The 27428-nt window shown below is 41.0% G+C and overlaps 2 protein-coding genes across 2 annotated transcripts; one reads left to right on the top strand and one right to left on the bottom strand.

Moving 5' to 3' along the window:
• Positions 1-1568: 1568 nt before the first annotated feature.
• Positions 1569-7686, bottom strand: GMNN (geminin DNA replication inhibitor). The gene is made up of 7 exons (XM_059815314.1): positions 7662-7686; positions 7019-7082; positions 5135-5233; positions 4631-4766; positions 3854-3936; positions 3665-3775; positions 1569-2068 (listed from the first exon to the last, which is right to left on the bottom strand). The coding sequence occupies exons 2-7, from the start codon at positions 7073-7075 to the stop codon at positions 1865-1867; spliced, it is 690 nt and encodes a 229-aa protein (XP_059671297.1). The 5' UTR covers positions 7076-7082; positions 7662-7686; the 3' UTR covers positions 1569-1864.
• Positions 7687-17178: 9492 nt separating this feature from the next.
• Positions 17179-25045, top strand: C3H6orf62 (chromosome 3 C6orf62 homolog). The gene is made up of 5 exons (XM_009808249.2): positions 17179-19327; positions 21325-21501; positions 22081-22203; positions 23089-23223; positions 23772-25045. Exons 1-5 carry the CDS (start codon positions 19199-19201, stop codon positions 23895-23897), a joined length of 690 nt encoding a protein of 229 aa, XP_009806551.1. The 5' UTR covers positions 17179-19198; the 3' UTR covers positions 23898-25045.
• The last annotated feature ends 2383 nt before the right edge of the window (positions 25046-27428 follow it).

Genomic DNA, 27428 nt, shown 5'->3' with positions numbered 1-27428 from the left:
GAAATGGTGAAAAAGAAGTTGCACTTGCTGTCTCAGTTGGAATGGTCTGCCTGGCCAGCTACTTATGCAACAGTGCTTTCTTCCCTTCTACAGTCTCTGCAAATGCAAAATATTTCTGACATTTAAAAATAAAGCCACATCTGAAGAATTACTGTTAACTATGAATAACTAAATTGCACTGCATAAATATTATAACAAGTTAAATTTTATGCATTTCCTCATTTACTATTGTTGAAGAGCTACTTTGACATGAAATTGCTTAGAATCTGAGCTAGAAATTTAAGTCACTTGGCAGTGTTGCCCATTTCTTTTGAACAGAAAACCAAGGTTACTCTATAAAGCAGTTATCCAGCATCCAGTTTTGGTTTTTCTTAAACACAGCATCAGTGCAAGTTAAAGGAGACCCCTTTGTCACCATCTCTGCACTGTGATGGAAATGATTATGTCTAAGCACGCTTTAAAGCACAAATTGGAAGGTGTAGTCTTTTGTTCACAAAGATCCCAGGAAAATACGATGCCTCACCTTGTGGTTACCAGATTCACTGTGACATGGAAGCCAGAAGGAAAATTACTTCCTACAATGGTTCTGACATTCCCTTTCTGTCACAGCGGAAATCAGCTGTGAAACATCTGTTAACTTAATGACACCCACAGGGACTGAGCAAGATATGAAAGGAATCTAGAGGTGCCATTCTGATGGCTCTACAGGTGGGTTCACACATACCTGGAAGCACCATTTTGGCAAGGCCTAATAGATCCATAAACTGGAATCCCTCTGATTATCTCTGCCTCCTGAAAGCCACTCAGCTTCAAGCTCTTCACAAGATACTGCAATGGCCACCACCTTTTAAAGCCCATCTTTGGCAGACCTTGTTACTTACAGAACAACTGCTGAGTTCACTCAGGACTGGAAAACAGGTATTTAAACTTACTCCCTTTCTACCTCAGTGCTTTCAACTGCAAGCATATGGATGCCAGATAAGGTGCACAAAGTTTTAAAGAGTGCTTTTTTTATTCCTGTAGAACCTTCAGAACGTTACTATCTTGGTAAAAGGCACTTCATCCTAGTAAATACCAGAGCAGTACTTTGAAAACAGACATTGCATTTCCTTTCAAAATAGCTCTGAAGTGTAGGCTGCCTTGCCTCCCTCTAGTTTTCAGTATGATTAGGAGCAAGAACACCCCACCTTTTCTTTGTAAGTCAATAAATGTATTTCTAAAAGAGACTAATACTTTGTACTTACTTAAGTCTCATCTATACATCTTGGAAAAGGCTGCGTTAAAAGACAGAGGAAATTACGTCAAAAATCCTTGAAAAGCATAATCTAACTGAACTTCAGATCTTGACTCTTATTGCCCATTCTTGACTTTCTGAAGCCTCACCAACAGCACACAAGTTTTATTTTGCTTTCCCTATCCACCAAAACCACTCTCTTCTCCAGAACCCTGCAGATCTAAGGAGTTAAAAACTGCCCAGGCAATCCCTAAAAAACTTGAAAGCTTCCATCTACAGTAGTCACAATTGACTTAAACCTAGAACTAGCCATTCCCCACTCAGTAAGAGGCTGTTCTGGTAAGGCAAAGATTTATTTATCAATTTTCATGTATCATGTCAGACCAACTGACAAGATATTTACAGAACAGTTTGAAATACACAGTATTTGCATTTTATACAAGCAATTAAGTGCAGCCTGTAGTAAGTTTTCTACGCAGTATCCAGATAGTCCCACTGCTACATAATTCCAGTTAAAAACAACATCTGTAATGCTTCCACAAGAGTTTTTATACCTGAGAAGTTTTAGTATATCCTTTCAAGAGGAAGTCTGCAATTAAAAGCCACATACATAAGCTTATTTAAAGGTTGTCATTCCAGTTGCAAATTATTTGCTTCCTTTGAAGCAAGATCTGATATAGTCCCCCTTAAGCCACATGATACTTGTGATGGCCCTTCCGAAGATGTGCTGTCTGCATCATCTCCACAGTTAAGCTCTTCATTCTCTTGTTTGGATTTCTCTAGAGCCAGACTCTTCAGTGTCTCAAGATTGTCAGGTGCTTGCCCAGTTAGCCTCTAGAAAGAAACAGAAGACAGTGAACTTAAAACTTTTTCTACTTAATAACCAGTGAAATGAAACTGTGTATGTTCAATTAAGCAAACTAATTATCTTCATTTGGAGATTTGATACAATTAAAACATTCCTCAGTCACAAAAATGAGACACTTAATTTCAACTCAAATTGCTACCTCTAACTCAGACCACAACTGCTTTGTTGACTGTTAAGTCTTTCTTCGGTTCTTCAGTAGGACAGGCTTTATATTAGGCAGCCTAAAATATGGGAAATAGCTTCCCAAGTTAAATATTACTATAGTACTATATAGGTTTAATTTTAGAAAAATTACATACAACAGATTACACATAATTTTTTAATCAGAGATAATGAAGCTACATTAACTCTAGATGAACTAGAAGACCAAGCTGTTTCTAGCACTTGGTGATCAAAAAGTTCCTAACCTGATCTAAGGAAGAAAAACAGGACTGTAAGAGGCTGCTTTTGAGGCTTCTGGTTGTTTGATGTATCACTTAAGGCTCATTAAAGCCTCAGAAGTGAGCAGCTTACAACTAGTAAGTGAACTTAACTGTTGAGGAACTGTAGACAAGTTTCCAACTACATTAGTTCTTTAAGTCCTTCAGTCATTTAATTTCTGCCTGTGGGTTTATCATTAACAAGCAGCACTTCCTGAATACCAAAAATATTCAGGTGTAGCAAGTTAGTGGAGTCTTTCTAAATAATTGCACTAACTGAAAATTAACTTCATCAAGTTTACTTGATTAATCAAGTTGCTTGCAATAATCTTCCATTTTGTTTCCACCTCCCCAGTCTAATCAGAGAACCAAAATATTTGCCAGGCACCCACCTTCATATCCCAGTTGAGAGCTCAATCCCTACAAAAACAACCTAGCAATAATTTTAGTATCAAGGTTCCATGGCTATATATTTATCACAGCTTCAGAGGCTGTTACAAGACAATCTGCTCCTGGTAGAGGAGTCATGGAATCAGTGACACAACTACCTGTCCCCAAGGAATTCTCAGAGGAAGCTGTTTTGAAATTTACAAGTTTATAAACCCTACAGACTTTGGGCAATAGCCACAAAACAGGCAATTCCTCAGTGAAACCTTGACTTTAAAGAGCATAGGTGCTCCCTTCTCTCTCTCACCACTCCACTTTGTCCCCATTTCAAGTTTAGTTCCTCAAAGGATACAGCCAGTACCAACACTTCATTTAGACAGCAGCTTCACACAGCCTATTAAGCATTTGAATTTAAGTCATCTCAGAAAAGTGAAAACAAACCCTTCCTTCCCTTGTCACCATCTCTAACATGCAAAGCCTGTTCTGTTAAGACAATAGGCTGAATCTCCCCTTCAGAAAACATCGCTCTTAGTACCTTCTCATTACTCCTGTGTGTTCTAAGGTGGAAAAAACTCATCCCCTAGAAGGGGCTTTATGCCTCTGGATTAGAGCAATCCTGCAGGAAACAGGTCAGACTAATCTAAAATGAAGAGTTGCATGAGCACACAAAACAGAAGTCATGATTCATTAAAAATATCTTTGCTGGTTTCTCACTTTTTTCATTCTACATTATTAATTGAAAATTCCTTAAAGTACCTCAATCATGCTGGTCATATAATGCACATGTTCAGCGAGGGACATTAGTTCTTCATTTTCTTCTTTTAGGCAGGCAATTTCACCATCTTTCTGTTCAATTTCTTTGTGCAACTGAGTCCAAATAACAAAATGTTAAAACAGGAAGACAATAGCCAGTGGTAAAGTAGTTAACTATATTTTACTAGCTACCTTTTCATTTTCTTGAAGCACTTCATACAGAGCCTTCCTCCTTTCTTCAGCCAGTTCTTTCCAATATTGAGATGAAGGACTTCCTGAAGTAAGAAGTTACATAAGTCTGTGCTAAGATGATCTCAAGAACTCAGTCTTAAGATCTAACTTGTATGCAAGTGTTCTGTAAACTGTGGTAAGAACTCACTCCTTAGTGTTTTCCCAGAGATTAGATGTAAATTTACAACTAGAGACATAAGCTTACACTGTAAGACTTCCGTTTTCTGTATTAATGGCTACACAGGCAGAGTCTTCAAGAAGCTGCCTCAAGCACAGCAGCAGACTTTGTAAGATGGTCACATTCGCAAGTGTCAGTCTTAATGTGTACCTTTGTGGAAGACAGAAGTCTTATTCCCAAGTCACTGTCCATATTGGGCTTAATGGTTCTGAGAAACTGCTCACGCAGCACACTATGCCAAAACAGGCTTTCATTTCAACTTAATTATTAGTCACTTGAAAGCCCATAGCCACACCAAAGCAACAAACTACAGGACTTCTTAACACTGCTGCACACAATGGTTCTCAGCTGCTGGTTACCATAAACTCATTCTTAAACATTATATGTATCTATATGGTATTTACTGTACTATAGAGAATAAGTATCATTAATTCCTGGTAGGCATTACAGAAAACCACAAAGCCCTTATCTAACTGACACAGGAACCACGTTTCGAGTAATATTCCAATAGGAGCATAGCATTTTAAGTGCAAGAAAACATTTCAGGCATTGTCACATACCTTTTATCATGAGATCTACATCTTGAATGACATTCATATTCTCATTTTCTTGCTCCTTGTCCACAGACACCTCAGCTTCACAAGCCTTTGAGGTGAACTTGTTATTCCAGAGTTTCCTTTTGACTGAAGATTTCTTCTGCATAAAAACACAGGCAGGTTTAACTTGAGAGCAACATTTCAGCTTTAAAAATACAAAATTGTAAGTCTGCTCACTCATGACTGCAAATAAGTCTTATAAGCCTCACTTTCTTCGCAGTAATTCCAGTTTACAGACACTTTCCTTGATACCCATAGGTTTCACAAAAGAAACATCTCAAATATTTTCCTGCAGTACTCAGAAATTGCTAGTTTTTAATCTTATTACTAAAACAATAGCAAGCTTAAGTTGTGGCACACTAGTTAATGTATGTTTTTCCAAACATATTAGTTTTCATTTAAAAGCTCAAAGTATTTCACTATGAGTAGAAATAATTACACATCTATAGCTTATCTTTTAATTCATACCTCATTACGTCTGCCAACCAGGCAACCTGTTGCTGAAGGCTGAATCATTTTAAGAGTCCGTCTTGGGGGAGCACTGCATGTGCTGTCTGTGAGATACTTCTAAAAAGACAAATAAGGCTTCAGATGGTTGCCACTCTTCTCTACATAAACTGAAACTCAGGAGTTTCTCATGCTTCCATTAAGGTAACCCATAGTTCATCTTTTCAAGACAAAAAGGTGATAACTTTAGTCTGTGTTAACGCTTGTACAAAGAAGGGGATCTAGTTATTTGTAGCAGAGATGGACCTTAATCACATGAAGCTATGGTCAGTCCCTGTCTCTTAGAAAAACTTTACCTTTCATAAGGGAACTTGAACAGGTCTTGCAGCAGAAATATTCTGACTAGATTTCAAGGCCAGTTACAGTGCAGCAACACATGTAAACTTTAGCTGAAGCTCCCAAAATTGTACTTGACAACAGCAGTATTAGACTCCAGGGGAGACAAGCGACTGCAATTGCAAGTTTAGTTGGTAAAGTCACACACATCACTTTAGGCAGTACCTGTTTTTATTACCTGTGAACACACCCTCAAGTGGTGTTCATTTAACTAGATGTGTTGCTTCAATTATCCATTAAAATGGATCTAAAGCTTCCTTGATTCGATCCAGACAGACTATTGTTTTGTATAAACAGTATGTTTATCACCTTTCCTGTCATGCATAAATACCCATTTCCTTCATTAAAGCTTTCTGATTGGGTCGGTTACACTACCACCATGGGATAGCAAACAATGGCAGACAACCAAGCAAGAATAGCCAGAATACAAGGCCACACTAGCGTGAGAAAGTTACCGATTCACACTGTACTTCATATGACAAAAGTTCACCTTTCCCACGGTAGTTTCTGCCACCAATTATCCTACTGTTGAACTAAAGGACAAACACCAACTGCTGTGGGAACAAAAATCACACCATGTGTCAGGCACTGCTTGCTGCTGTTGAAGGTTAGAGTTAAGTATACTCCGCCAAGAAATTATTGACTAATACTCGAGTTAACCCATTAGAAGTGCAAAAAGCCACACTGAGCAATTTATACCCTAGAATCACTATAGGACAAGATTACCATGTCTAAGCCAGACTTATCAATTGGCAATTTTCATCAATACCACAAGTTTTCATTGCAATCACACTATCCCTCATGACAGAGGGCTACTAGCCTCTATTTTATATGGTATTTGTACAATTCCAATTAGGGTGTACATTAAAAGGTTTAACAAAAGAGTCTTGTAACAAGACTGGAATAGGTATAAACTTTAGTAACTTCTTATCAGTCACCTCTTAAAAACCTAAATCCATAAGCATTTCCACCAATTCCAAGGCAACTATGGTTCAGGAGGATGACTTTAGAAACACAACTGCCTGCATGAATACTTCAGTTAAAGTATGCTTAAGACAAAACAGAAGTTCATCCCTATAAAGGACAGACTAGGGAAACCACTCTACAACCCCTTAGCAGCCAGACTGATTCAGTAACTGGACTAAGGCAGGTAGCCAGCACCTAAAAACAATCTCATGGAAAGACAGCAAGCTCAGTATCAAAGTAAAAAGGACTTACTGAACAATAGGAAAGAAGTAGTCATAAGCACATATGCTCAAGCAGGACAGAGTGTTCCTAAGCCACACTGCCTGCCAGGAGGTTACTCAAGCCAACAGGACATAAGCCAGGTGGAAATACATTGCAACAGATCCCTTCAGTGGATGTAAAACTTGTGTCAGACAGTGGGACTCTTTCCCAGAGAACTGAGCACAAACCTCTGAACAAAACAGACTCTTGATAAATTTCATCTTCTATTTTCTATCCCTCATCTGCTTCCATATTCTAGCTTAAAGACTTTAAAGCCTATACCTGCAAAGATCCTGATGATTTTTCTGCATTCAATTTCTGTTTCATTTTGGAATTCATAGGATCACTGCAAAAAAAAAAAGTAAAAAATTAGTAACATCCGGCTGCAACTGACGTTCAGGCACACTAGTTACAGAAAACTACAATTTCAGTTTATCAGCTTTTATGACAGCATTAAAAATTCTGTTACTAATCACGTGGTCAGCAGGCTCTTGCTGAGCCCTTGGGGTTCCCCCTCGAGACAGGAGCTGCAAGCGCGCTAGAAACGCAAAGCCCTGAGGGGACACCCCGCGTCGCTGACACCACTGCTGCCACACCAGCCACCAGATTACAGCTCCATTAAGCCTTTCCACAAGGATGGGGGGGGGGGGGGGGGGGGGCGGTCACGGACGCACACCTAAGATGGCGGGGGGGGGGGGCTGCACCCTCCCGCTCCCGCCAGCCGAGTCCGCAGCGCACCTCGTCGCTTGCCGGCGCGGCCAATAGGGACGCGAGGCAGGAGCCCGCCAAGACCCAAATGCGGCCATGAAAGCCTGCGGCCCTGCTCGCCCCCAACGGCTCAAGCAAGAGGGAGCCCCCCCAGCACCCAAACCCACCGCAGGGGCCCAGCGAAGGCCGCAGCCGCCTGCCCCCCGGCCCCGCTCACCTCCAGCTGCTCCCGCTCAGCTCCCCTCAACGCGCGCACCCAACCAGCCGCCCTCTCCCGCCCGGCGTGCGGCTATAAGAAGCGCGGAAGGCGGGGACACGGTCACGTGATCCGGCGGCTGCTCTCCGAGCCAATCGCAGGCCGCGCTCCCCCATCCCGCCGGCGGAGCCACGCCCCGCGGTCCGCTGGCGGGACGACGGGGGCCGGAGGGGCGGGGCGGGGCGGGTGGCCTGAGGGGGCCAAGAACCGCCGGAGGTAGGGCAGAGCAAGTGGGTCTGCAGGTGGTCCGGGGAGAGCCTTTCATCTTGAGGAAGGTGAGAGGAAAACTCCGAGTACAGCCTTGGGATGTGAGACACCTCAGCTACGAAGTACCCATCCTGGCCCTGCCAGGGCCTCTCGGTGGGGACACGGGCCTGTCTGGTGCTATCTGCTCCTTCGCTGGAGTCACCTGAACTGAAGCTGCAGGAAATGAAGCACACAAGCGTTGCCTAGTGCTCGGCTTGGCTATTACATCGTTGCTTTGGAAGCTTACTGGTTCCATGTTCAAAATCTCCCGGTAGCTTGAAACTAGATACAAGGTCTCTCTGTCTGCTTTCTCACTGCCATTATTTGTTGTATTTTATAAAGACATTGTACCAAAACAAATTTAAATCATGTATCCACTTCATTGTCATCACTCCGATCTAAATACAGTACAACCTGCAAAACCAGGGAAGAAAATTAACATGGTTAAGCCACAACAACTGATATACAACAATAATTTTACATTTGATACAGACTACAACTCTCCATTAATTATGCATAAGGTATGCTGTTAAGTTTGTTAGAGGACACTTTACAATTATGTTCTTGCAAATATTTGCACGTTTATGCTAACAGTATCTTCTGCTAACTTGTGAGTAAACGTTTGTAGAGTTAATGACACACTCCTTGCAATCAAGGTCTCATAGCCAGCTTAGAGCAGCCATCAACATTTTTTCCAGGCAGTATGATGGAGCTATTAGAAATCAGAATAATTACAGAGAGACGTATTTATTTAGCATGCCACTCTGTCAGTCTTCTGTTTGGAAATAAACTGTATGGCATTTATGAGAATGTCTTAAGGGGAATGTCATGGTCCGATGAAAGAAAGGCAGAACATAAAAAATGATTAATTAGGAAATCTTTAAACAAGGATAAGGAACTAAAGCTGATCGCTCTTGCATAAACTTGTTCAGTCACCCATTGACCCATTTAAACTTTCATTGTCCACAACATCCTTTTGCAAGTACTTCTAGAGCTCAAATAGCCATTGTCTGAAGAACCTCCTTTTTTTTTTCTTTTGAACCCGATTCCTATAGCTTCATTTGATGTCCCCAGTCCTTGTACTGGAACAGACAACAAACAACTGGTCCTCATCTAGGCCACTGTTACACAGATTCCCCTCCAGTTCTCTCTCCCAGGTCTCCAGTTCTCTCTCTCAGGTCTACTTAGCTATCCCTTACATGAAAGCTGTTCCATCTTTCTGCTCTTTTGTGAACCGTATGCCATTTGATTTACCTTTTTAACCACTGCTGAATGTTGGGCTGACATTTTTGTGGAAATGTCTGTCATAACTCTGAGATCTTACTCTTGAATGATGGTCGGTTCAAAGTCTGTTATTCGATATGTGACTTGAAGATTTTCTCCTATGAATGTTCTTTTACGTTTATCTACACTGAATTTCATTGACTGCTGTATTCGCCAGTTAGTTGCTCAATTCCATAATGCCCTTCTGCAGTTTTTCAGTCAGCTGTTTCTATTATCTTGAATAATAGTGTCATCAGCAAGCTGTCACATCAGTAAGCTTTATCTTCTGTCAAGAAAATAAAAATAACATGGACAGAAATGTCTATCTAAATTGCTATTGTTCTGTTACAGCAGTAAAAAAAATGTGTTCATGCTTTTAAGTCAATTTAATTCTTGTTGATTCTAGAAGAAAAGTTGAAATTTTCATATTCCAAAAACACTAGCAGATATGCTAAACTCTGATCAAACATACACACAAACCTTACCAGCATTAGATCTCCTTTCAGAACGATCTGGATACAGATAATGTGTACATAAAGACAATATCAAAACATTCCTATTTTTATGTTTTAAGTATTGCTATACAGAAATATAAATATGCAATATAAAAATACTTTATACAAAATGTTTAAATTATATGCATGCCTAGATGTATATACATAAAAGGCAATACATGTATTTTATGGCTGGGATACAATTTTTTGTAAAATTAAAGTTTTCAAGTGAAACTTTCTCAAAAATTGCCTTTCAAAAATTCAGGTTTAATTTCTAAAAAGTTTTCAGGTAGATTTACAGTTCAGAAGTGGAACAACTGCTTTCGGCAGTGTTTATAATTGGAAAGGGCCTGAAGTAACAGGAGATGGTTCTGATGTGACAGTTCTGTTTGGTTTTCCTTTTAATTTGTTCCTTGCTGGAGGCATATGATCTGGAGGTTTATTACAAAGGTGCCACTCCTTCAATTTATCCAGCTGAAGAACATGACCTATTCTGAACCATCGTGTCTCAGAGTTTTTCTTCGGTTCAGTTTCTTCAGTTTGAAAGGTTTGTAATGAATCCCTTCATCATGTCAGCAAGAACAGTGAGAGCTTATTATCAGAAGCTTATTCATTGTCTTAACTGTGGGAAACCAGTATAATGATATAAAAATCTCACAAAAAGGTTTCAGGTTACTTTATTGTAATAATACCCATTTTTGTGGCTGAAGGTTAAATTTAGATAGGGATTATGGCTTTTTTACATGTAAAAATCTGCCAACCCACTACTAGCAGAATCGATGTCTTCAGATTGAGTGCAATATAATGCATTTCAGCTTGTTTGTTTCATAAAAAATAAAACCTTCTGTCATGAATACTTATGACTATTTGCACTTCAAGTGAGCCTAAGCAAATATGCCAAGGTTTCCCATAGAGCTCAGCCAATTTGTTAGATTATTCATGGCAGTAGAGAATGTGTACTTTTTAAAGCTTTTATACTCCATTGCTGTTGATAAATGTTATCAGTTTTTACAGCACATGACAACAGAAAAAAAAGCTTCTTGGAGGACTTCACGTGCCTGGGAATGTGGGAATAGGTGGGAAGACTACCCGGTCTCTAATGACTCTGGGGTCCAGTCTTGCTTAGAATCCTGTGTGTGTAAACTTCCTAAGCACTATACAGAGAAAGTTTGGACTTGGCTGTCCGAATTAAGTATTGGCAAAATGGTATTTCTACTTGACAGTGACATTGTGCCTTTTGTCAAGGCCTTTATTGTAATCCACAAGTAATTATCTAGCTCTGGGATGCTTAAGGACTCTATTTCTAGCTGCTACCTTAAGTGCCAGGTAAGTTACATTGTAATTTTGTATTTTGTAAATGACATTATTACTTAAATATCATAAATGCTTTCCTATTTATTAGTATTTAATGTAAGGAACTACTGTAACTGTTTCAGATGCAAAGAACTACTGTGGAGGGGGTCAAGGGACTCGGTGCAGCGTTGCACCTCTGAAGCACACAGATGTCTTCTCGCAGTCCTGCTCTGGGTGCAAGCCTTGCAAAAGGAAGGAAGCCCCGAGGCTGGCTTTGGGATCTCTGAATCAATAAACAGGAACTGTGGCTCTCAGAGTCTCAGGGGCCCTTGCTGCTGTTCTCTTGGCCCTTCTGTCCAATAAAAAGACCATTTACCGAAGTGGCTCCCCGCCACCCGCCGGTTGACAGTAGGTGGCAGCGTGGCATCGCGTTGCCCAACGCTTCCCCTCCCTCAGCGTCTTCCTTCTGGGGTACTACGTTGTACAGGACAGCGTTTCGTGCGTTACCGACTAGAATTTCATGCTTTGTCTTCTTTTCCCTAGGTTAATCAGCAACGGAAGGCTGCATGCTAATGAAACTTTGTCCAAAGGAAGGATTATATACACAGCACAATCCAGGTATAATCCGTAATGCAAGCTGGTTTTCAATGATGGCCACTGCTATTAATTAAATCTCTCCAGAGAGTCTGCAGTTTTCATGTATTAAAATAGAAGATTGTTCTGTCAATAGTGATCCTCAATGCTTCAGAGGTGAAAGGTTAAAAGAAAAATCTGCATCTCACTTTCTGAATTTTTCTCTAGTTAAGTATTCTGTGAGTCACTAAGAAATCCCTTAAACCAGTTAGGTCCGAACCTTCTCAGCTATGGATTTGCCTTGAAAAAAACATAATTTATATAGTGCTTTTAGATTTAAAAATGAAACATTCTCTATAAAGGCTAGGAATTGCTAATCTAAAGCTACTTTCAATTCTGTTGGCTAGAACAGAAGTATTTAGAATATTATTTGCAGACTGAATAAATAAAACAAGTTGTTTCAAAGTTTACTCTTATTCTTGCAAGCAGCTGCTGAGCGAACACAAAACCTACATTAGAACATGACTGTCTCTGGTTTTGATAGATCAGACGAGTCTAATAAAGATAAATGCATTTGCACAGCATTAACTGAGAACGTAAGTTAAAGATGAAGCAGCAGCACAGTGACAGAGTCAATCGTCTTTCAGATACAAAAACACTTTGTCCAATGGAATTTGAATTGCAGGTTTATGTACAAATTTCAGGCAATGTGCATTTCAGACATTTTCAGAATAAATGCAAAGTTTTAGACACAGGACGTGCATTTGTTATACAAAACAAAGGGCCAAGCTGTTTAACAAATCATGACAACCATACTCAAAGAGGCAACTGATTGGGTGTCAGTGTTTGGGGAAGCTATCTTCTCAGCGAAGGCATTGAGAACCTTTAGTTATTTTTGACACCGTAACTGCACATACTCACCACTTCTAAATGAGTCAGGAAAGCACAAACTGGACAAGCAAAAACTAAGAACACACATAATCAAGTGTATTTAAATATATATATACACACACAAATTATTAAGATGGAACAAACCCAGCAAGATACTAGGTGTAGTTCAGCCAAAGAGTAGGATCAATACCTCGTGTGCCAGAGAACGTATGGTCCATTTTACGGCCACAGCCCTCCAACCAGAAGGCAGGACATAGGGAAGTGATGAGTGAAGCTTAATATTGTAGCAATAGCTGTGCACTGGATGTATAGTTGTCCACAGCATGATGTAAGGAATGTTTTCTGCATTAAACTTTGCCATTTCTCAATAGAAAAGTATTCCTGTTATGCCTTGGAAACTAATGTTTGCTCTACAGGCAGAAAGAGCAAATCACAGTACACTCTGAAGTGTATGAAAGAGTTTTAATTGCCACCAAATTTGTCTTGTTTGGGTTTAGAAAGGAATACTGATTTATTTTGGTCTGATGCATAAACATTCAGCACTGAATTAATTATAGTTCTGTTTTTGAAGCAAGTATCTTCAGGGCTGATAGGAGTTCTAGTATATACAGCCAGTACAGTATGCATGGAAAGTATAAACAGAAAGATAATAGATTCTACCTCTTCTCTTCCTAACTATGTCTGTAACATGTATCTGTTTGCTACAATCTTTTAAAAAACTAATTATTAACTAGAAATTATTAAGTTTTAAGTAACTAATTACTAAGCTGGAAATTAAGGGCAGAGGCATTAGAGTACAATCTTGCCCACATGCTTTTGAGTAAACGTGAAATTCTGAAAACAGAAGTTAGAATCTGAAATCACACACATTTAGGGAAATAAAAAACCAAGGTGTTTCTAGAAAGTTATCAATCCTTTTTAATTTACAGAAACCCCCACAATTTATTATGCAACCTAAATGTGAAAAAACCTACAGTGCTTAACTTCACTGAAAACAGCAAGGGAACAACAAAATGACAAATAGAAAATACAAGTTTTTCAGGGCAAAAAAGGAAAAAATATACAAGCAACCACACATTGCAAACTTGCAGTGCTTCTCAAAACTACATTACTCACTTTCTCTCCCAAGGAGTGTATTTTTGTGACGAGGTCTTTCCTTCCTACACATGGGCTATTGCCCACGCTGCCAGATTCTGTATTTCTCCAGGATGACAGCTGAGCAGTGTCACCCCGCTGCTGCAGACACCGAAGTCCCTCGGGGTGTGCATGCATTTGATTCCCCAAAGACTACAGGACTGCAGCTAGATGGTAATGTACAAAGTCCTCCTCACTTTGAGTGGAAGAAAGACTAAAGGACACCAGCTTATTTGTCCGTGCTATGTTAACCAAGCAGAAGCTGATCAACGCTACTGACTGTTTTGCTCAGCCTAGATTTAAGATGCACAAGAAACACTATTTTTGCTGTGCTAATGGGATTGAAGCCTAAAAAAAGAACTATTACGCATTTTGCATATACTGACACAACCTACTTGTCAGGTTTGTTTTGTATACCACCCACATTTCTCTCTCCTTAATGGTAAAGTTTATACCGATTTAAACTAGATTTGAAGAGCGGCAGTCTGTCATTAGACCAAGTGATACAGTTGTAAAACACACACCAGCTTTCAGGCACAAAAGCCTCTCTTATAAATGATACCACATTGCATAACCCGTAAGCAGCATAAGAATAACATACAATTATCTAATCAAGAGAATTATTGATCAATAGCATGTAAATACTTATTTTGCTAAGTCTCAACTCCCCCTTCACTCAGTAAGAGATGCTACTTAATAATATATATTTTAACTAAGATGTTGATATATACCATTTTTCTACTAGATGAGCTTCGTCATTGTGCACTATGGAAGAAAAGAAGCACAACTGTATAAAAGTAGGACAAGACTCAGCTATTACTCAGTGCTTTAATAGTGCAGGTATTTCTGTACATATATGTATAACAAACATACTTTGGTTGGTTGGTCTACTCATTTGTGTAAATGTTGTCAGGATATCTTTACTAGCCAATGAGCGAAAAGAAAAAAATCTTCTCTGAGTTTGGTAAGGGAGGTAGTTGCCTATATAAGGAGGAGCAGCAATCTATACACAAGGAACCTGGAGTGATTTCAGTTCCCCATCTCCTTCTGAAATGTTGTGAAAGGATTTGAGCAGCCTGAGTTTGCAGAAGACAGCTGGTGGCTGCTTAACATGTAATACTCTGTACCCGATCTCCCGTTTCCTCTAATTATATATATATTTCCCCTAAGTATAGATATATATTTCCTCTAAGTATATATATTCCTCTCTTCACAGCTCTTCTAGAAAGTCCTCCAGAAGAAAAACTGTTCTTGTGCCAGCACTACATTTGACAAATTTTTTTGGATGCATTCCTCAACCTGGGGCTGGGCAGCTGCCCGATCCCTTGTGACAAAGGGCAGTAGCTGTGGCTGCATCCCTACACTCGAGAGGGCAGCTGGAGTTGCTGGGCTGGAAGAAAACTCCTTCCTTTCTCCTCCGCAGGCAGGCAAGGTGCCAGTTCCCTCGGAGGGCCTTCTGTGCTGGGGCAATCCCCCCGTCAAGCGGTGCTGCTGCGCTGGGCCTCCTTTGCATCGGCTGTGCCGGCACAAAGAGGGTCACAGGCCAAGTGTGAGTCATGGCTTAAAATAGCAGCGGGCACAAGAGGGAATTTCAGACTGCAGCACAAAATGCCGTACAGGGCAGCTTAACAAACAAAACCACTTTGACTGAAAAAGCGGGTATCTAAACACAGCTCTCGTTAAGGCCAAACTGATAGTACAGTTAAAAAATGTTGGCATTCTGAAATAGTCCCAGCAGTGCAGAGCTAATGTAATGCTGCTATTTAGATGCCTTGCTTTTTGCCTCCAAATACAGGGTTATTTTCAATAGGCATTGCCATTAGAAGTGAACAGCAGTCTGTAAGCGGGTAAAAATTATGTTTATGCTCTGTTCCTGTCAAACAAGGGACGGTTCTGGGTAATGCCTGTGACAGGGAAGGCAAAATGGAGTGTTTGCATCAGAGGGCCTGACTAATGCCGGGTGAAGATGAGGTCTAAGGGCTGAGTCACAGCAGCTGCCTACGACAAGACAGGCAGGAGGAAAGGTGACAAGGTGTCCCAAGGGAAAGTGTGTAAAGGAAAGGTATGCTAAAGGGAAATACTAATATGAAGGTCTGGAGAGAACAAGGGAAACCAGCAGAGACCAGTAAGAGCAGAGACCAGGGGAAAAGACTGAAATCTACTGGAGTTTATTGGAGAGTGCCGTTGCCACGCTGCGTGGGCTTTGAAACACAAGCCAATGAGATAAATGGTGCCCGCACTTGCCTTCCGCTTGTAATCTTACTATCTTTGCTGTTCTAGTGAGTCACAGGCGCCAGCTTCCAGGGGGAAGGTGGGAGAAATGCCCTCATCCACGCCAGCGGCCTGCATCTTGCTGCAGCACAAACCAGTGAGTCGCCATCCCCTTAGTGCCCTCGGGGGCAGCACAGCACGAACCTGCGCTGCCGGGCATTTTAGCAGCACCTCCAGCCTGAGTAATTTTGGATGGCGAGGCTTTCCTTGGCACGCCTGAGGGGAGACACGTGGGGTGGGCCATCAAATGCCTGAGCCCAGTGCTGAAGATGGCGATTCTTCCTGCTCTCCTCCGGCCTTCCCATACAAAGAACCCGGATAAAAGTAAGCCGTGTCCCCGCTTACCTGTCACTGCAGGGAAGGTGAAAGGAGGGAAGCATAAGCCTTTCCTTGTAATATAGAAATAAAAATGCTTGCTTTTCTCCAAGGATTAGGTGTCTGGAATAGCAATTACTTATGTATAAAGATGAGCAGGTCTCCTCAGGAAGCGTTGCAGCCACCACGGAGGAACGCACGTTGCTACACGCGGGCTGCGCGCTGGTTTCTGACCCAAGATCAGTACTGGAGGCAGACCACCGCCCCGTAATATTTTCGTCAAGTGCTGGATTTTTTAATTTTATTTACAGTTTACTTCACGTATGTATGCTGGGCTGAGTACAAACCCCAATGAACGAAATTAAACAAAACGCACCACTACAAGGCTTAAAGTCTGCATTTCCCAATAACACCACGACGCTTCGAAACACGTTTAAGCGTTCCCCTCCTGTTCGAGGGGACCCCGGCAGGGGCAGAGCGACCGAATTTGGGAAAAAGCCGTTTGTCGCCGGGGGGGGCTGCCCCGGTCAGATACCGCCTCAGGCGGGGGGGGGGGAGCGGCGTTCCCCTCCTCCCCCCGAGCCTTCCTGCCCTGCCCCCTCTCCCCTTCGGCGAACTGTATTGAGCAACTCCATCCGGGTCCTTGGCCCGCGGGCTGTGCCCGGCTCGGCATCACGTGGGGCATGAGGGCGCTGACACGAGGCGTGACAGTGCGGGGGGAGGAGGAACAAGGAAGTGCGACCTGGATTCTTGGCGTGGTGGCGGCTCGGAGATGCTCTGCCGCTCTTGGTCTCTCCTCTATTCCTCGCCAAAAAGGGAGAGTTCGTAGCTAGCGAAGTTACCGCTCAGCCTTCCTGCCTGGAGTAAAAGATTTTGTCCCCAGCGGGGACCCGAGCGCTTGGTACGCGCCGGCAGAGCGCGCTTGCGCAGTGCGGGCAGGGCGGCGCCTGTGTGACTCAGGCGCTGCCATTTTGAGTGGTCGGTGCTGACCGCGCAGTTCTGCTCTGCACTCGCTCCCGTGCCGAGGCACAGGCGCAGACCGAGGCGCTTCCGCTCGCTCCTGCCGTCGCCTTTGAGGACGTCCCGGGACCGCCTGGGCGAAGAGAGGCTCTCCTCAGCCCTTTCATCCTTCTCTCGGCCGTCCTCCGCCGCCGCTCCGGGATCTCTATGCCCGCCGTCCTCCGTAGGAGCCACTAGCGCAGGGACCCGCCGCCGTCTCCTCCTCCTTCCGCTGCTGCCACCGCCGTCGCCTCTTCCTGCTTCTCCTTTTCCTCTCTCCGCCACCATTTCCCCACTCCCCGGCACCGGGGCGCTGAGCTAGACTATGGGGACCAGGTTGGGGCTGAGCAGCGGCAGAGCGGGCGGCCCGGTCACCGTGTCCACTGCGGCAGGGATGGGGGGGCTCCGCGGCTTCGTGGCTTTATCTTGACATGGCTCTTCTCCGTGCTGCTAGCAGCGCCGCCGCCTCCACTGCTCCTCCTGCGCCCGCCGGCTGCGGGTAGCGAGCGGGCCACGGTCTCGGTCTCTTGTCTGAGTCTCTCAGTTTCTTGCTTAAGTGGGGGGAAGTTTTGGGAGGCCTTCCGGTTTTGTTTTTGTTTTCCTTTCTTTTTTCGTTTTGTCAAGAGAGGAGGTGGGAATACTTCTTCCCCTCTACTTAATCTGGTCCGACAGATTTGCTAACCTAAAAAACTTTTAACCCCGATTAATCAAACAGCTGGGGGGGAAAATGTCTGGAGAGAGGAAAAAAATAACCTGATAATTGGGGATTTGCTTTTGGGGGGGAGGGTGTTTTAGAGGTTTAAAATTGCAACCTAGACTTGCAATTAAAAAAACCTCGCAAAAATTTTGACAACGAAAACCTGTTTTGCAAGAAAAGCAGGAGCAAAACTCTCCATGTTTTCCAAGTCGTGACCATGAAGTGAGAGGGGAGATACCGTGCTACTGTGGGTGTCCCGCTGCCCTGGGCACAGGCCGCCTGCTGCAGCCTCTGCTGTCTTGTGTAGAGACAGGCCTAAGTAGAAGCTAAAACCATTGGCCATGCACAGCCTCGGCTAACTGTGCTCACTGTGGAGCGCAGCAGCAGCAGAGAGAAGGATCCCCGGGGGATCAGCAGCCCAGGGAGCGTGTGAGGTGTTGGGGGATGTAGGGTTCTCCCATTGGTAAGGAGCCCGGGTTTGGGACACTGATTTGGGTTTTAGTCCCTAGGTGAGATAATACTGTCCCTTGAACCCCTGCCCGCCCCTCGTCTATGGCCATCATGATCCCTCTTCTCTTCGGCAGCAGTAGCCTCAGGGCGATGATGTGCCTGATGATGAGCAGGATGAAGTTAGAAATGACTCTGCTGTTTTTTCTCTTTGCTTCCCTGCAAACCAGCACTGTGTTGTCTGTAGTTGATTTTGTTGTTGTTGGCAGAGAAATGTCGTACCTCCCAGGATGTGCACTCCTCCTTTGCACCCTTTTCTCTGCTGTCCACCAAGTGTATTAATTCTAAAGAAAAAAAAAAAAGACGGGCAACATAGCAATAGTGGAAAGCTGAGAATAATAATCAGTAGAGTCATGAATCTGGCTGGGGTAAAATGCAATTTGTAATTTCAGCTTCATATTTCTTTTTTTGTAAGCAGAGCAAAAATACCCCCCCATGGATTGGGCTTGTGCCAGTTGCTTTTTATTGTACACATAAATTGTGATTTATTTTTTTTTTCATCCTTACCCACTTATTCCTGCGGCTAACTGTTCAAATTTTTGTCTTCAAAATTCTTAGGATTTTTTTTCTTGGTCTGTAAAACCTCTTGTCCAGCCATGGCTGGACAACTACTTAGTTTGTTTCTTGACCCCTCCGATACGACATTCTCGTAAAATACTGCCTGAGGTGCGGTTTTGGGTTACATTCGCGTTTTATCTCTTCAGTCGTATTAGCAGGAATAAAACGACTTGTTTCTGTTGTACGTGAGTCTTATGAAAAGGTGCCCATAGTTTAGCAAGAATTTCCAAAGGCTTTAGTACCACCTGTATTACAAAATGGGGGACCCAAACTCCCGGAAGAAACAAGCTCTGAACAGACTTCGTGCTCAGCTTAGAAAGAAAAAAGAATCTTTAGCTGACCAGTTTGACTTCAAGATGTACATTGCCTTTGTGTTCAAAGACAAGGTAATTTGGTTTTAATGTTTCTCTCTTACTGTTTTGTCTGTTGCAATGCATGTGAACTACACTGTGCAAAATCTTGCTGCCTGATTGCATCTTATGGTTTATCCTTAATAGATTCCATTGAGTTTTTAACACTTTTTTAATTGCTAATTGCCGTAATATTTACTTAGTTCATGTTTGTCATTTTGGCTTTTCATATGTTTGTAGTTTAGTAATGCAGAGGGTGCCAGTGCCTCATTAAATGATTACTTGGTAACTTCTGTGTTGGTTAAATATTTGTTGAAGTTAATAAGCTTAATTGGGATCTGAATTGCATAATTGTTGGTTGTGAACGGTTGAGTTGAAAAGTGAGACGTGGCTGGAGTGATTGCTAAAGTTACTGCATTTATCTGGTTAGAGCAGAAGAGAGAACCTGGTAGTTGAAGGGAGGAGTTGCAAAACACAGTACTGAAATGGCCCAAGCATGTAGGCATATGTGAAACTGCTGCTACCATTTTGAAAGGGAACAGGAAGGGAAAAGAGGAAGTCTTCATTTGCTTGACTGCCTCTGCTGCTGGATGCTGTGGGTCTGGGCTGGGGATCCTGGTGGTATTTCTAAAGCTAATTATAGATCCAGAATTGTTGGAGAGTTTCTGTCCGCAGAAGGTGAAGGAGAGTAGGTGCCTACAGTAAGTGAATGTCCTGAACAAATGATGAGGAAGTGAAGGTAAAAGCAAATGGCAACAGAGTACATAATAAAAATGTAGGAAATGCATGTAGATGAGCACTGAAATTGTTTAATCCCCTCAAATGTATAGGTTTTGTATTTGGTTTGATAGGTGGTTTTTAATCGAGACTTTGTTCTTTGGACTTTTTTTAATTGAAGCTTCCTTAAAATTGCTGGTTCAGTTTACTTCTGTTCATCAGTTCTAGTGCAAACAGAGATGGATATAGAGGGACATAATTTCTTGGTACTGTCTCATAGTAATAAAGAGACTATTGAGCTAACTAGTAGAAATACGAAGGTTTAAGCAGTGATAACAATTAGATTTTCTTAGCTGATATGGTGGTTGATATTTTTAACACCTTAATGGTCTTAGTTGGACCGTTGATACTACTTTCTGGTTGCTGTGTAGAAATTCATTGCAAATGCCTGATTTAAATCCTGTAAAATTTGCTTGTACCACAGTGAACTGAAGATGTCCATCCAGTACCAGTTTGCTTAAAATAGGAGTTTAGCTCGGTCTAGCTTGGCCAGCGAATAGTTGCTTGTTATGTATGTTCTGGCTGGGGGGTGGGGAGGGTTATTTGGTAAAATATGCTTTGTCTGTCATGTAGTTCTTAAATAGGTCAAGACTTCTCATGAGCTACAAGAAAGCTGTTAGAAGCAGACAGACAACTTTGTAAGCGATTTTACATACAGCAAAAAAACTGTTCTTCCAAGTTCCACATAATGTTTTGGCATTGCTTGAGAGAGATTGAAATATTTGTAGTGAGTGTAAAAGTTACTCAGCAAATTAAAATAGTCCTTCTGTGAGAAGGTTATGACACATAGCTAACTTCAGATTGGATCTTGATCACCCACTGTTACCAAATGTGGCGTTGAAAGACTTCACTTTTCATAAAAGACCAACTTTAAAGTATTGCAAAGGCGGGGGAGGGAGTGTTACCCGATTTGCAGGGGGCTCTTGGTCAGCCCAAGTCATGTATTCTACATGATGAAAGGAGAGTTCTATTAATGTTTAAATACAGCTTTGTTTGCACAATTGGCATGTAAATACCTAGGTCTTTAGAGACTATGAAACACTTTAAACTTTTTCACAAAAAGCTGTTGGACTGCTACCATTTAATTTATAAAATTTTGCATTTAACTTTTACTGTGGTTTGTGTCAAAGTCTTAACTTATGTGATGTGCACTTTATACATGAATGCTAACAGAAAATCACAAATCCTGAAATCAACTGTTATCTGTAATTGCTTGGAAAGGATTGTAATCTTAATGTCATCTGCGCTTTTTTTAGAAGAAAAAGTCAGCGCTTTTTGAAGTGTCTGAAGTGATACCAGTCATGACCAATAATTATGAAGAAAATATCCTGAAGGGTGTGCGGGATTCCAGCTATTCTTTGGAAAGTTCCTTAGAGCTTCTGCAGAAGGATGTAGTACAGCTTCATGCACCCCGCTACCAGTCTATGCGCAGGGTAAAGTTACTCTTTACACTTGTGGAATTTTAGTTTGTTTTCAACACTTGTGCTTTTCTTTGTGAATGTTAAGGTTAATCCTGCTGTCTTTTTCTCCACTATTCTGCTGCATGAGGGTTCTGAGGGCATGTGTTTATGAGGTCTAGGTTGAAGAGTAACAGTGTACATATTCTGAAATTGCTTAAATATGTAGTGCTTAAGCTTTACCTTTCATCTGTCTCATTCAAATATGCCTAGGGAATTACATCTTCTTGCCATCCTTGTCCTTTAGTAGGCACGTGTTATGTCTTGCAACAACTCTTGCTGTACAACTAAGTGGTTTTGTTTTATGAATATTGGAAGATAGGCAGTCTCTGCTAATGTTTCCTTAAAGTTGGAATTTATATTAAGTGGATAGTGATATTAATAATCAGTGGAAGGCAAGGAAGACTTTAGCTGTGCTATGAGTGATACAAATGGAAAATTACACAACCATGGTAGTAAGTACCACCTTTTAATTATGTGCCTATATAGATAAGTTGTTTATCTGTATCTTTGACTAATGGGGGGAATGTAAATACAGAACTTTACTACTTGCAGGATGTGATCGGCTGTACCCAGGAGATGGACTTCATTCTTTGGCCTCGTAATGATATTGAGAAGATTGTCTGTCTCCTGTTTTCTCGGTGGAAGGGATCTGATGAACCCTTTAGGCCTGTTCAGGTATTTGTTTTTGTGTTTTAGCTTCAATAAATAACTTGCATGTGGAGTGGAGCATAAGTACTCTCTCTTCTTAACCAATAAGTTGAAAAGGTGTGTGACTTTTGTGAATGTTAGAAAGTGTGCTGGCTGTTTTTATTTATAAAGCAGTCAGTGTTTTGAATGCCAAATTCTGCTTCCTATCTCTATGCACTGTTGCATTAGCACTTCCAAAATGTGTCTGAAGCACCTTTGCAAATTACATGTATTTATAAATACATATATCATGTTAGTATTTGTAGAAGTGGATTAGATGTGGCTCTTAGTATAATTGAATCTTTGTCTAAATATGATGGTGTCATTAAAGTTCTGTGAGTATCCCAAGTTGCTGTATTTTCTTAGATGGAAGAGGGTCTGAGATGGGTGGAATTTTTGCATTACAATTTTACCTTGAAATAAATTTCAGATGTTTTAGACTGCTTTTTCAGTAGCCAACTTTAAGTGTTTACATTCACATTTTTGAACAATGTTGTATGTATTGTCTGTGCTGGTTCTGCAATAATAGTAAGTTACTGGAAGAAATGTGCTCTGTTGTTGATGCACAGAGATGTTCTGACAGAACACTCTAAATCTGGTTTTATATATGCAGTTAAAGTTGTACCTTTAAATTGTTAATACGTCATTGCAATGACTAATGTCAGCGTTGGCAGAATGAAATTAGGGAATTTTTTAAATTGTGCCAAGACTCAAGTGTGTCTTTGTCCCTGTGGTCCCCAATTTCTGCTTTTCATAGATGAGAAAAGGAAAGAAACAAAAGTGGTTGTAAAGCACCAGATTGAAGGAAATTAATTGGTTAAATGTGAGCTTTAGCTTAATAAATATTTTATTGCTCTCCCTCACACAACACAGGCCAAGTTTGAATTTCATCATGGTGACTATGAAAAACAGTTTCTGCATGTTCTGAGCCGAAAGGACAAGACTGGAATTGTTGTCAACAACCCTAACCAGTCAGTGTTTCTCTTCATTGACAGACAGCACTTGCAGGTAAGCTTATTTTGTCCCTCTGTGTGTTAATCATAAAATGCTTTTTCTTCTTAGGAACAGCAGTGATTTTATTGCAACATACTCAAGTAGAAAAATTGATTGTGCATTCATGCTTGCATTTCAGCAGTTTCAGGGGAAACTTACTCTATAAATAGGATTCACATGTGCAAAAACCAGTTACAGGCCACAGATGTGTTCACAAAGAATTAATTTAGTGTTCTTGTATTAAAAATTAAAAAAGTTCTAAAATAGTCTTGACTGTATTTCGGAAAAATTAAAACATTGGCCTAATTTGGGTGCTATTACAGAAATTACTCAAGTGAAGAATGAACAGAATGGTGAAAATACTTTAGGTGTTAGTGGTCGCAGACTAATTTTGAGTTCAGGCCTTTTATATGGATGAAACAGTGGGTTTTAAATGTCTGTGTTGTTCCTCCACAACCAGCAGCAAGCTAATAATTGAGCTGGATCTGCTGTGGGACTGCCTATTAGTCTTGAGTTAACTTTTTCATGTTTAATAGCTTTTCTTTGGGTTTCTTTGCCTCTAGACTCCAAAAAACAAAGCTACAATCTTCAAGTTATGCAGCATCTGCCTGTACCTGCCACAGGAGCAGCTCACTCACTGGACGGTTGGTACCATAGAGGATCACCTCCGTCCTTACATGCCAGAGTAAGGTACTGGCCAGCAAAATGGGGAAGATCACAGAATGCAGCAGTGGATTTTCACTTTCCTCACCGCTTTATTCTTTCAGAATTTAGAAGAAAATGGACTCATGTTCAGAACACTATACATTGTGAAACTTGATCATCCTGGATTTTTTTTATCATTTGTATCTCAGAACTTACAATTTTTTTTAGATGTTTTCTGCATGGACCTTGTGAAAGAGAGGATGCTCTGCGCGCTTCTGCACTGCATCAGCATCTTACTAAAATGTGAAATGAAGGGACTGTACACTGAAACAAATGTATCCGAAAGCACAAGGTGATCATTTGTGGTGGTGTTCCCATTTGTGCTGGTCATGCCCCCTAACATCTATAATGTTAACCATCAGTATTTGGAGGGTGAGAAGTGAATGTAACGGGTATAAAAGCCTTACAGCTTTGCTGTTAATGATTGTATCAAAGAGCACTATCGTTCATTTTAATGAACAGAAAAGTGGTTATTACAATAGGAAGTAAATGCGGGAAAGAAATCTTTCTTAAAAAGCATCTCATTTAATGTGTTGGCATTTTTTGCCTCTTTTATTTTGCTGGGCCATGTCTAAGTTTACTGGCACTTTTGTTTTGGATCTCTTTCCCCAAGTTGCTGTATAACTGTATGAAAGTATTCTTTTGAGTTGGATGCATTTATACAGACAAGGCAGACCTGGAGTCTGAAGTTGCTAAAGCAGCTAAAAACAAAGTAAAATAATAGCTGCAGAAACAATGTTGGTAGAGGATTATTTTTTCTTGAGAGTTGAGACTCGTAAACTTGCAGGTGAACTGTGCAGGAAATACTGGTTTCTAAAACATTTCTTACGGAAAACCCATTGAGGTTTTTTCTTTTGGAGTAGACATGATAAAACAATGTAAAATAGTGTTTGGAGTGTCAAAAGTTGGTTCTGACAGAACATTTTAAGATTGTGCAATGACAAAAGGAAGACTACTGTATAGTTTTGATGACAAAGAAGGCTCTGCTTAAGGGTTGAGTTCTTTACTGGAGTAAAACTGCATAAGCCTGCTCCCTTTGGATAAAACTAGTGCTTACCTGTTTAAAACTTGTATTTAGCTTTTGTTTGGAATTGGAAAAAATTGGAACTTAAATAAATTAGGTGAAAGATGACTGGCTTTATGGAAATCCTATGAATTGAATTTTAGTAGTGTCTTACATCTTGTCAGTGTCACCCATTGCAAATGCTGAAAATGTACAGACTGTAAAATGGTATCAAGATTGACAAAGATAAGTGGCAAAGGTGTTAGAACATAATGTTCACAGTATGTTTGTTTTGAAAAGTAGTTGTCAGAAATCAAATTGCTAGCATACTATTGTATTGGTACATGGATATTTTTAGTTCTTCAGTCATAAGGTCCTACAGGTTAAACTGGAGCACCCTAGAAGAACACCACCTGAAAGCTGCAACTTCACATTAATAAATGCCTTAAGTTACAAAGAAATATCTTGAAAATGCCACTCTACAGAATGCTAAAACTTTCTAGAATATTTAGTAATCACCATACCTGCTAATAGTACTTAAAATTTCCCAGCTAAATTTAAGTGCCCCTTCTTTGAATGGTGTGTAAGACAGGTGTCCACATGAAGCTTGAGATGGGTTTGTAGGGTCTTGAAAGTTTAAGTTTCATGAGTTTGGATTTTGCTTCTTAAGTGCAATCCCTTCGTTTCTTCTTAATTTGTCGTTTTGGACATCATCTCTCAGCAGTGAGAATATGGCCATAGTTACCTTGGTTAGCAAAGCGAATGACTTTGTAGTTCTTGGATTAGGAATTTTGGTTTTCTTCATTCTGGTTTCTCTTAAGCCTCAAGATGTTGGCCTGGATGGCTGTGTACAGTGCTTTTTAAGTGTCAGCAATGGTATGATCCTGAACTTTAATTCTCTGTATTGCGGGGAACAACCTGTTCAGTTTAATCACTCTTTTAGTTTTGTATGGGATGCATAAGATGCACAGGCTACTCATTTGTTCTTTGTGCTTTCTTGGGAAAACATAGTTGTATAATACTAATTTTGCTAAATGTGGTCTATTCTACCCAGCTAGCAAATATTATGCTTTTGCTGTCCTACCAGATTGACTTGATAGCCATCTGCATCGTGTAATTTGTGAAAAAAAGATACAGGGTAACAGCAGGCTTCGGAGCATGAGAATCTCAGGGAGTGTATGAGAGTTTGTTCTTAAATCATTTGGCATCTTTAAAGGTGCTCTCCACTTAAACAGGATCACCTTTGAGGGAAAAGATTAAACTTGAAGTTGTCCTACTCTTTTTCAGCGGAGCTTCTAGTTCAATTTCAGAATGTTCTTCAGCAAAATGCCCTGCAGAAGTGAATGGAAGCAGTTCACCATATCTAGCTTTTGATTTCAGACCCTCTGTATCAGCTTAGTGGCCTTCTGGTAGTCTTTCTTAACTTCGAGGTGTAGGTTTTTATCTCACAAAACTAATGTTTGTAAAGCATGGTTTGTGACTGTGTAAACCTAATCAGTTTGTTCAGTGGAGGTGTATGTAAATACAAAAAGGCATCTCTTGTCTTACAAGAATTTTGTTTACTACCTGCTGTCAACTACTTGTGTGGCTCCTTTGGATATGGTAATACCAAGAATTGAAATACGCTCAATCTCTCACCTGAACATGGGAGTTCTACCAGGCTAGTGCTTGAGGATTTGTCATGTAAACTTCGCAAGTGTGAGTGGGGCAGGAATAAATGTAGAGGCCACAAAATGATGTAGACAGAGGCACGTTAAATCTCTTGCATCTAAATGAAGTGTCTAGTGAAGGGGGGCTTGTGTCAGGTGCTTCCCAGATGATGAGGAGAAACTTCTTAAATGTCATAGCCTGTAAATGGCTGTATAGTTTCCCTTTGCTTTTCCAGCTTCTTCAGCTGCACGAGTGTTACCAAAATATGGTAAGGTGGACAGAATTGCTTGTACGAGCACTGTGCAAATAGTGCAATAGGCCTGTAGCTAGTTTGCAGTTGATGCCCTTTGGCACATCTGCCTCAAACAAATCATAAATTGCTTCTTGAAAGCTATTTTGTAACACAGCAATTTTAGTGTAAAGTGATACATCAAGTACTAGAAACACATTGGGCTTATTCAGTGTTTCTCTTAGAAAAGAAGATTGGTTACTCAAACTAGAACTAATCTTTGAGCATTGAAAGCTTTAGCTCAAGGTACTGATCTCTTGCTACAAGTTGATTTTTTTGCATAGCAAAATGTTAAGCCTATTAGAAACAAAACTGGTGGAAAGATGGTAATTTTGCCAGTTTCAATTTTCTAGACTTCTTAAAAAATTAAATCTCTGAAAGACTTACTTGATCTGTATTTACAAAATACAAAACCAGCAGAGGATCAGCCTTCACTACAGGTAGGTGCTCTGGTCCTTGTGAATTAGCACATGGTTTTGTTGACACATTAAGGCATAATGTATGAGTTTTAAAAGTGTCATAAAGTCCTGCTCCTTGTACATACTCCCAGCTTGTGAGCTCTACAGGCGTCCT

Source organism: Gavia stellata, chromosome 3, assembly GCF_030936135.1.
Source record: "Gavia stellata isolate bGavSte3 chromosome 3, bGavSte3.hap2, whole genome shotgun sequence".
NCBI classification, from domain to species: Eukaryota; Metazoa; Chordata; class Aves; order Gaviiformes; family Gaviidae; genus Gavia; species Gavia stellata.
Note: the sequence above shows the minus strand (reverse complement) of the source record. Positions and strands in the feature narration are given on the sequence as shown.

Bases quoted from the DNA above. Each gene is read 5' to 3' on its own strand.
- GMNN (XM_059815314.1), bottom strand. From the start codon at position 7,075: ATGAATTCCAAAATGAAACAGAAATTGAATGCAGAAAAATCATCAGGA. The intron at 3,937-4,630 runs GTATGTGACAAT...TTCTTACTTCAG, and splicing joins TGTAGATCTCATGATAAAAG to GAAGTCCTTCATCTCAATAT. The intron at 2,069-3,664 runs GTACTTTAAGGA...GTTTCTTTCTAG, and splicing joins ATATGACCAGCATGATTGAG to AGGCTAACTGGGCAAGCACC.
- C3H6orf62 (XM_009808249.2), top strand. From the start codon at position 19,199: ATGGGGGACCCAAACTCCCGGAAGAAACAAGCTCTGAACAGACTTCGT. The intron at 19,328-21,324 runs GTAATTTGGTTT...CGCTTTTTTTAG, and splicing joins CCTTTGTGTTCAAAGACAAG to AAGAAAAAGTCAGCGCTTTT. The intron at 21,502-22,080 runs GTAAAGTTACTC...TACTACTTGCAG, and splicing joins GCTACCAGTCTATGCGCAGG to GATGTGATCGGCTGTACCCA.